This window comes from Schistocerca piceifrons, chromosome 9 (assembly GCF_021461385.2).
Source record: "Schistocerca piceifrons isolate TAMUIC-IGC-003096 chromosome 9, iqSchPice1.1, whole genome shotgun sequence".
NCBI classification, from domain to species: domain Eukaryota; kingdom Metazoa; phylum Arthropoda; class Insecta; order Orthoptera; family Acrididae; genus Schistocerca; species Schistocerca piceifrons.
The window spans coordinates 195674121-195685471 of NC_060146.1; the positions used below are offsets into that span (position 1 = coordinate 195674121).

General features: G+C 32.8%; 2 protein-coding genes across 2 annotated transcripts; one reads left to right on the forward strand and one right to left on the reverse strand.

The window, feature by feature from the left end:
* Positions 1–299: 299 nt before the first annotated feature.
* LOC124716846 (death-associated inhibitor of apoptosis 1-like) lies at positions 300–878 on the reverse strand. Its single transcript, XM_047243398.1, has one exon. The coding sequence runs from the start codon at positions 876–878 to the stop codon at positions 300–302; it is 579 nt and encodes a 192-aa protein (XP_047099354.1).
* A 5416-nt stretch (positions 879–6294) lies between these two features.
* Positions 6295–7563, forward strand: LOC124716847. The gene has a single exon (XM_047243400.1). It carries the CDS (start codon positions 6295–6297, stop codon positions 7561–7563), a length of 1269 nt encoding a protein of 422 aa, XP_047099356.1.
* The last annotated feature ends 3788 nt before the right edge of the window (positions 7564–11351 follow it).

Below are 11351 nucleotides of genomic sequence, written 5' to 3' on the forward strand. Positions count from 1 at the left end.
TTTCCACATGTTTTGATACTGACCTTACATAATATGACGTCTTTAGCTCACTGTGATAGTGATGACAGTGCCACAACCTACATAGCTATATTTTGTTAAGTCATGATGATGGCATGGTGATGTACTTGATGGCACTGACCTTACGTAAAATTCACGCACACACACACACACACACACACACACACACACATACACATACACACACACACACACAAGGTGTGCAATAAAATCAAGCTTATATGTTTATTCAGATATCATTTAATGTAAAAAAAATAATTTTATTACAAAATGTTATTAATTTATTTTACACTTTTACTTAAATCTACTTCATCATCTGCCAGATCAGATTTATTTTTCAACCATAAATACATGCAACGAGGGAACCAGCGATAGTGTTCACCCCATGGATCATCACCATCAACCCAATCATGCAGTGTGCCACCACAGTAGAAGCAGGTCGTGTGATCAGCAGTACCAGAGTAGAAGAAACCTGCTTCAGCCAGTTCTTCAGCCTTTACTGGGATATACGAGGGCCAATCATGGAAGGACTGTTGGTGTACTTGTTGACAGCAATACTGAGGCCATGCTGGTTGTGCTGTATGCATCAAAGAGTGTTTTTTAACTGTACAACAAGGACAACATGTGTTGATACCAGCAAGATGGTATGATGCAGGACATATATGTCTCAGAAATGGTATGTCATCAAATTGCCAGTTACTCTCTTCAATGTTACAATACATACATTTTACAGTATCATCGTTACTGTTGTGATTTGGTCTATAGAAGCCCATCTCTGCTAGGTCTTCAGGCTTCAAAAAGTCGATGGGCCAGTTACCATTCTCAAAAGTCTTTAGACGCTCAGCAAATGTAGGGTACATTGTGTGGCCTGCTTACAATTCTTAGTGCACATGTGTTATGTGGTTACTGACTTGTTATTTGCTCTTTATATATTCTAATGATTAGATAACCAACTCTTACATAATTATTCTAGCTTCTCGTAATTCTTCTTCAATAGAAATAATCTCATTGTCATGTGATGAATTACCTGCTGCTTTTGACCCATGCAAAAAGAAAAGACGTTCAACAAGTTCATTTGGGTCATCCCAGTACACATAATCAGGAGGTAAATTGCTGCTATGTGTCTTCCACTGTTTTACTTCTGGAACATTACCTTCTGTTTCTTTCTCATCTACAGTAATTCCTTTACCACTATGAATACTAGGTTCACTTTCCAAAGTTTCCTCACTTAGCTGACGATGTGCTTTTAGTAAATTTGCTCGAGATGATTTTCGAACTTCGCTTACATCAGACCGATTTAAATGAAGTATGCGTCGTATGATTGTTTTATATTTTATACTGTTATTAATATTAACTGGTTTATGAGCAGAATAACCTTTCTTATGGACATTGGTAGCTTTTAAAATTTTTGCATACGTAAGAAGATCAGATTTTGTATAGCTTCTAGCTAAAGGTTTTTTTCTAAGAAGTAGATTATATAATCCTTTTGAACCATTGTATGTTACATCATTAATGATTATATCCGCTCCATCAATTACCGCTTTTTCATTCCCTATCATCCACCCATTACGGAGATCATATCTCATACCATACACTTCATCACGTTCTTTAGGAGGAATTTGCCTTAATATTGATGATACTAATGTCTCATCAGGTGAAGTGAGAATATCTGGTTTCTCATCATCTTCCACTTTTTCCTCTTGATCATATGATATAACATCGGGTGAAATAAGATTTTCTGGTTTCACTTCCTCTTTATAATTAGATGCTGTAAATGTAGGATATGAAAGTTTTTCTCTTTTACTAATAGAAACAAGTTCTCTCAGAGGATCAGAAACTGGCTTCAATTCTTCCTCCAATTGTTTTTTTCTTTTAATCTCTTTTTCCTTAAGGGATAAAAATTTTTTACGTATATTTCTTCTAGCAGACATAATTTGCCTTTTCAATTTTATATTGCGGTTTACAGCCTGTTGAAGCATTTCAAGTTATTTGTATGGTTGGCACTAGATAATGATTGAAACAGGTACTGAGGTTACATCTCATCTGAGAAATATAGTCAAATTACAGCATATTTATATTACCTCATATTCAAATTCCACACGAAGACCATAATTTCCCAATTGAAATGGGTGCGGTTGTTTAAAACTGAATTTATCTCCTTCCTTCACGCTTAAAGGTACATTTAACGCAAGCTCAGTTTCCTTGCCATTGTGTACAAATGTAATCACTTCCAAATCAGGTGATGCTGAGCGTAGTTTCATAGTTCCTGTATAAGGAATATCATATTCATACTTCCCATTATGTAACAAATATTGTATAGAATTAGGATTTGTGGAAGGTATGCTATCTATGCGTAAAATGAATTTCTGACTTACTTTAGAGAGTGTTTTATCTACATATGCTTTGTTAGCTGCGTCTGTTTCTATTATTGGTTCTCACAAATTTACAAGACGCTTATGTTGTATATCAAACACTCGATCTGTTACATCAAAGAGATCTAACATATTTATATTAGGCTGTGACATTTTAACTCGAATATTATTCTCATTTTCTAACATAGATGTTACTTTATGATTGATTTTTTTTACAATATTTTCAACATATTTCTTATTAACAGCATCATACATATTAATTGGATCCAAAACATTTTCAATTCTCATATTGTTTATATCAAGAGCACCTTCCCTGACTGATAAATTATCAGTAGTAAATCATTCTGAGGAATCTTATAGGAATCGACAAGTGGTCTGATTTTTACTTCTAACTGATTATATTTTCTATCCACATAACCGTTTGTAGCCACATCACTTGATATTAATGGATCTATGACCCCACTTAGTCGTTTACCTTTAAGTTGCATGACATTGGTTCTATCATCTGACTCTAAGAAGCTCTTGTTTTTCAAGTCCATTTTTTGCTCAAACTGCTTCTTAAGCTGTATAAATGAATCATCCACATATTTCTTTGTGCTAGCATCATTATTTTCCTTAGGAGAAGAAAGGTTGCTAATGCGTTTCGAGTTTAGTCTGATAGAATCACTTAAGACATCGAATGCACTTAAAACAACATTAAGTTTGTTCCAGGTAACTATATTGTCAACAAACCTTCTAAGACTAGTTATGGAACTATCAACATACTTTTTGGTAGATGCATCACTGTTCTCCAGTGGATCTCGCAAACCTGAAACACGTTTGTTTCCAAAGTTGACTGCATCATGTGAAAGATGTAGTATACTGAAAAATGATTTTTAGCTGTGGAATCCATTTACTGATTGAAGCTAAGAAATTGTCAACATATTGCTTTGTAGCTACATCATTCACTGCTTGTGGTTCAGAGAGAACAAGCTGAACATTTCCAGAGGACTGCATTGTGCAAACTAAAATAAAAGTAATGCGAAGTCTTCTTAAATGCAAAAGTACTCATCAAACTTCTTGCGATAACGTCCATTGTGAATTTTATCATCTTTGCTGATTACTAAGAAACTGTGTGGTTCACTATCCCAAACTTGTTTACACAAGTTTAGAAATTGAGCATAATCCATATCTGTATTAACATGATCATTGTATACATGCCTTAAATTACACTCATCTTGTTTGAATAGTATAATCATGTTAGCATTATCTCTAATCAGTTGCTTTGGGATCCGGCTGTATGTCTGACATAGGTAAAGGCAGTCAATATCATAATGTCGCCCCATGCAAAAATAAGCCGTTATGTTGTCCTGTTTGTCGCATATAACATCATCAAAAACAAAAACTGAAGATGGTAAGGCTTTATCAGGTAAAATAACATCTTCATTGTTTGAAAATGTAAAGAATTTGATCCCTTCAAGCCCAGATAATATGTGTGTGAGAAATTTATACTTCGCTTGATGCAACGATTTTGAATATATATAAATATTCTGAAATTTTAGACCATTTTCATGAATCAGAAGATTCACTACAACGTTAGTTTTTCCACAATTTGAGGTTCCGCAAATAATGCATCGCACAGTATCTGGTAACAAATCACCATGTTTCTTCCTCTTACCATCTACATTATCAAATGAAATATTTGTAACTGGTAGTTGGAGTACATGTTTCTTCAAGCGCATGTTGGTTAAAAGTGTTACAGATGCTTGGTGTAATGTATATAAAAGTAGATTTTTCCTACCAATCTAATCATTTAATGGCTAGACACGCTCAGAGGAAGGTTGGCAGAGGTATTTTAAACACAGCTATTAACAAACTCCCTATAGAATTGCACCTACCAGGATACAATTATTCTGGTCCAGGTACCAAACTACAGAAGAGATTACAATGTGGTGATCGTGGTATCAATCCACTAGATGGTGCATGTAAAGAGCATGACATAGCATACGCCACATTTCCAGATAATCTTTCACAAAGACATAAAGCTGATGAAATGTTAGCAAAGAAAGCTTGGGAACGTGTTAAAGCAAAATCCGCAAAGCTTGGTGAGAAACTGGCGGCATTAGGAGTTGCAGGAACAATGAAAGCAAAAGTTAAATTGGGGATGGGCGTAAAATATACTTCAAGGAGGAAGAAAGACACATTGAAGAAGGTTATTACAAAGGTAGGTAGAGCTATGAAGGGATTAAAGAAGAATGGGACTCTTCTTAGTACAGCTAAGATTGCTCATAAAATAGCGGTAGACAGTGTTCGAAAGACAGGAGTCGAAAATTTGCAAAAGAATAAGACTCGTTTCATACCTATTCCAAAAACAGGTGGTGCTTTACCTCTTATACCTATTTTTGCAGCTCTTTCTGCTATTGGAAGTCTTGCAGGTGGAGCCTCTGGTATAGCTAAAGCAGTTAATGATGCAAAAAGTGCCCGTAAGCAGTTGGCAGAGATGCAACAACATAATAGAAAGATTGAAGCTATAGCTTTGCAAAAGGGTAATGGCCTTTATTTAACCCCATACAAAAAGAATGGTATGGGACTTTATCTAAATAAAGGAACTAAAAAAAAAATTCAGTTGATCTTACCAGATCGATCTCTTACAAATATTGATTTGAGACTCTATGCAAAAAAGTTGGAAATATCTAATTTCCGAGGTGTTTTCATGAGAGACACATTACCTAAAACAGCAAAAAAATTTGAAAGTGCAATTGTGAACTTGAACACTTCAAAAGAGCCTGGATCACACTGGGTTGCATACAAAAAGAAGAATGATACTGTCTACTACTTTGATAGCTTTGGTAATCTACCACCACCTTATGAAATCTTAAAATATTTGAATCATTGCACTTCTAAATATAATTACAATACCTTTCAAGCAATTAGTAGTTACAATTGTGGTCACCTGTATTTGAAATTTCTTTGTAAAGAATAAAAGGAGCTACAAGTGTACATACATATGCATTCACACAATGGATATTGGACAAGGTAAAACATTAATTGTTAGTGGAAAAAAATCAGTGCTGGTAACAAAATTTAATCCAGCATTGGACGTATCAAATGGTGTCTATGAAATAGCGCTCCTGAACTATTTTTCATACAATTCGATACCTAATGTTACTCCACAGAATTGCAATTTCTATTTTTCTAAACATAATGAAATATTCCAGAAGTTTGTCATTCCCACTGGTTCATACGAATTGCGAGATATTTTCTCTGAACTGTTAAAACAAACACATGAATATAATGCAAAATTAGCAAGCTCATCTCTCAAAATTTTTCTTGACTTTGATTATGATAAACATCTTAATCGATGCAAAATAAAGCACAATGTTACACTAAACTTTGATTTAAATAACAATCTTGGATCCCTTCTAGGATTTACAAAAGGAGTGTTTAAAGGCAATAAAGATGATCACATTATATCAATAGCTAACCATTCTGTGAATGTTCAGAACATAAATGTTTTAAATATAGAATGTAATATATCGGGTGGTTCCTATATTAATGGTGAACCTTCTCATGTTATTCACCAGTTTTGGCCAACAGTAGCTCCAGGATATAAGATTGTGGAAACACCAAATTCACCCATTTATATGCCAGTCATTACAAGATACATAACAGATTTGATAATATCTATTTGTGACCAAGACGGGCAAGTTGTACCACTAGATGAAGACGAAATAACTGTTAGGCTTCACTTGAGACGAATTACGTAATGGGAATTGTGTATAAGGAGAACTGTAATTTTAGTAATGGAAGTGGTGTCACTATCAAAAAAGTAAGAAAAACTAAAAAAAAAGTTTTTAACTATATACAGTAAACAGCTATTGAAGTCATTAGGGTACAAATTAGTATAAATACTATAACACCATAGATGGTAACAACACTTCTGCATGGATTGCTAAACAGTGAAAAAGGAACGATGAGCAGTATTTTGAATGTTCGTGAAACCATTACTTTCGATGATTCAATTCATCGAATTGAGAACCATGCATACAAACCGTATGGACAATCAGTATTTGGGTATAATGATTCAGTATCAATTGTCATTCAAAATGAAAACAGTTACTTATTACCTTCAGAAAGTAGATTATTCATTGAAGGAAAAATAGTAAATACGGCTAAAACTAAGGCAACTGATGCTAATTTAGGCAAAAACTGTGCACTTTTCTTATTTTCAGAACTTCAATATCGTCTTAATAATGAAGTTGTTGACCATGTTCGTAATCCTGGAATTACTACACTTCTGAAGGGAACTGCATCTTTTACACCTGATCATTCCAATATACTGTTAAATGCAGGATGGGGCTCAGTTGCAAACATCAAAGAACTTGTAGATAGTAAAGGACATTTCAACTTCTGTATTCCTTTGAAAATGATATTTGGCTTTTGTGAAGATTATAAAAAAATTATACTCAATGCACGACATGAATTAGTTTTAATTCGTAACAGGAATGATACATCGTCCGTATTAGCAACTAAATCAGATCCAGATGTGCAAATAATACTGGAAAAAGTGTGGTGGGAAATGCCTCATGTGCATGTAGCAGATAAAAATCAAATTCCATTGTGGAATATTTTGAAAAATGATAGAAGTTTAAGACTTGCCTTTCGTCATTGGGATTTAACAGAAAGCATAGCACCAGAGATTAATTTTTGGTCCTGGCAAATTAAGTTCACAACACATCTGGAAACTGCTAGATATGTAATTTTGGGTTTTCAAGTTGATAGGGAAGCCTATGACAAAGATTCTAGTATATTTGATAGTGTAGATATAACAAATTTGAAAGTGTATTTAAATTCTGTGCGATATCCAGAAGAAAACTTTCTATGTGATTTTGAAACCAAAACATTGGCTCATGCATATGATTTATATTCAAGATTTCAGCCTTCATATTATATTTATAATGGATTAAGTAATCCACTTTTCAGTCCAATTGAATTCCATAACAACCCCATATTTGTTATTGATTGTTCACATCAAAATGAATCAATAAAATCCTCCATAATAGATGTGAAGATTGAGATAGAAACAAAGAATCCGTTTAAAAGAAACACAATGGCATACTGTCTGGTAATACATGATGTTATTATTGATATGAACCCCACTACCAACCGTGTGATAAAACGTGTGCAGATATAAGCTTATAAAGTTAAATTCTACTGTTAGTACTGCTCTTGTAACAGACTGTATCAAAATGAATAAGGTAATAATCATTGAATCAAGACACAATATTGTGACTTGTTTAATGGTGAACTTGATTGAGGATGCAGAAAAAATATTAAGTGTTCATACTGTACCTTATTCAGCAAGTACACTGAAAAGTCTTATCAGAACCTTGCTTCTAGCGCACAGAGAGTGTAAAACAATTGCATACTCTAGAAATCATCTGCAAATGGAAATTCTACGGTGCTTGAAGAATGTTATTCCGGATGACTTAAATCTCATACAACTTGAAGATTATGGTTTCCAAGAAGATGAGTGCGACGTTTTTATGGTGTTTCAATGGTTAAAGTCAATAAATGTTTGTAAAACTATATTTAGAATATATCATAAACTGGGACAACCTCAGAATCTAAATGGTTTAGATTATTATCTATTTCCTGTCAAGCTCTTACCTAAGTTAATCTCAGTTCCACAAATCTTTAAACTGTTACCACAATGTATGCAAGATGATGAATATTTAAAATGTTACCAATATTGTTATCGCCTTCATGCCAATGATGTTAGAGATAATTGTTAAATGTGAATGTAAGTGATAAGGTTTACTTTTTAATAAAATACTGAACAACTTATATAGACTTACTATTTTTATTTACTTTATAAGTATACATTTTACATATTACAAGTTTTGATAATGACATATTGTGCTATACATCCGAAAGTTTTTCTATCCTATAATGTCCCCATGGTAATGTACATACACCATTTTTTTTCACATACCTTTTATCATCATCATATGTTAATGCTAATTTTCTTTGCTTTATAGTGTGTACTATATGAGAATTAGATTGAATAGTGTATTGTGTAGTCATTTTTGGTACATTATCCAATATGCAACTACGATAGTCATCAATACTTATTTCCTTCAGAGATGCACGTTTCACACCTTTCGCCTTCTTTATAGTAGAATGAGAATCAGTATCTATTACATACATTTTTGCTCTGAGACCAATAAATTCAGTTACAATCTCTCCATTAAATTCATCTTTCATTAAACCAATTACACGTTTGTTACATATTGGAATATTATATCTACTTTCAGATGAATATCCAGAGGTATCAAACATACAATTAATGTCGGGTCTGATATCACTATACAAATCACTTGTAGATATAAGATATACAAAGCTGTCAGTATCAGTGTAACACATTTTCACTTTTTGTAGAGGATACTTTTTCAACATATAATTATAATGGAAGTTAAACATACTTGTTTTAGAAATGTCAAGGTTTGTCATTCCTACCGCAATCGGTTTATCAAATACTACTGATGTTTTTGCCATTTCTATAGCAACTAAAGATTCATCGAAAATAACCCTCTTCTTAAAATTTGGTTGGGCAATATATGCTGCTGCACCATACCTACCATTCCATGAGGTTACCAATCGAACATCTCGCATTTTTCTTACATTTTGCATAGTCTTACCAAAGGTACTATTATTCATTAACTTAAAAAAGTTTTTTTCAAAATCGTTTTTAGCTTGAATCCTTTTTCTTGTGTTGATTTCAATATATGGTTTCATCCATGCCTTCTGAGAAAATGATAGAATTCTGTGAATCTTTTCTAATTCAAGACCTAAAGAGAGGCTTTGTTTAAGATTTCTGTAATGTAAAACATATTTCGTTTTATCATAAAGTGTACACATTAATCTAGGTGGGGCTTTACTATTACTCTTAGGAGATTTCATTTTCTCAGGGCACAAAGGAAAATCTTGATGTTGGTCATGACATTTTTTGGGATACTTCAGATCAACTTCTAATATGTATCCAACATCAGCTTCATCCAATACATTCATTACATTGAATGTTTGTACCTCATCTGCTGTTAACCACTTAAAATTACCAACAGGTAAGTATTGCATCATTGCCCACCCATACAGATTATTTACATCAAAATATCCAATGAATGATTCTTCCTTAGAAGAATCATAACTCTTCATATACTTGTTATTAGCTACAGCATGTCTGTGTGAGCAATGAACAATATCTCCTCTGATTCCTCTTTCAACAAATTGTAATTGGGTTACATCTGTAATTAACTCCAATATTACATTTGTAGATTTAAGAAGAGCATCCCAAGCTAAATCTGGTGATGTTACATAATGAGCAGGATCTAATTTATATGTATCAAGATATAATTTTCTGAAATTTTCAAATACATCTGCAAGCAATAGAACATCAGATTTTAAGTATATATCTGAATAATCTCCAATAGTTTTACATTTAAAAAGAGCCCATACATCATATGCACGTTTATACTCTAAGTGTGATACAGTTTCACCAGTTAGAAGACTTTGGAAATGTTCTCTCTGTGGTAGTTTTGTTTCTTGCAATTTCATTTCATCAGTGATATACTCATATGGGAATATTCCTTTCTGATATACTAAACTGAACTGATTTTCATCATTAAAATATTTTCTTGTTAATTATAAAGAGCATTTATCCATATATGAGACACATCTTTCTAATGAACAAGCTAAAAAATTTAGAGAGTCTATAAATCGGTATTTAATGAAGCCAAATTATTTATCACCTATTACTTTTTTCACATATTTTGTAAATGACTTGTATTTTTCAGTATTTGCAGGTATTAAGGTGACACGGCTTTCATTCTTTTTTGAAATTTCTTTCTCCTCATCAGATACCTTGCATTCACATAAATCTTTTATAAGAAAGTGAGCATCATAGTTCGTTAAGTTATGGAATATTACTGGTATTATAACACTAGGCTTATAATTTAAATTACAAGATTGATGTGCTGCTCCACGAAATTTTCCAGTAAAATGACAATGATCCTTGACTCTTACATCAGTTGTAAGGAAGTGTTTTTTACATATATGGCATGTTTTAGCGTTTTCAAAGAACTCTTTGTCCTGATCATTCATCTGTAATTGCTTTTTATTCTTAAAGTACTGTAATATATTGTCCGAAATTGCATTTAGATTATCAGTGAACAACTTCATACAATCTAACCCTCTATACAAGTAAAAATTGGAATATTTTTCATCATGAGTACAATGTACATACATTGCAACACTGTATGGAACATGAACATGAACAGGTTCTGAATGAGATCTCTCACTACTTTGAGAACATGTTGTGAGAGGTTGTAACATACATTCAATATCACCATAAATAACAAATGGTACCTTTTTCTTATTGCAGTAGTTTTGAAATTGTATAGTTTTAGTTTCTTTACTTGGCATTACTGTTCTCACAGCCTGAAATTTAATACAATCTTCCAAATGCACCTTCAGTTTATCCTCTGTGTAAAAGTAACACAAACATCTTTCACAGAAGTGAATCGATTGTTTATGGCTTGTTAGTGAAGATCTCATCAAACGAGATAGATTGGTTATGCAGTAGAAGTGATAAATATTAGAAAAATCAGTTTGAAGTACTAATAGATTTGCATGCCTATTATATCTTTGTTTGCTTATATGTATAGGTACAAAATTAAACTCTTTATTTTGAGTAATATTTTTCCTTGCAACCATCCAATCACCATTATCATACTGAATTCCATAGACATTAACTGATATACCTGGATTCTGCCTCTCGAATTGAGTAAGATATTTAAACTCCATTGGAAATGGAATTCCAGTAAAATTAAGTTCATTTTCAAATTTTTTATAATTAGACAACTTATATTTATTCTGTTTCACTGGATACAAAGCACATAACACTGCCCATTTAAAACATTCATT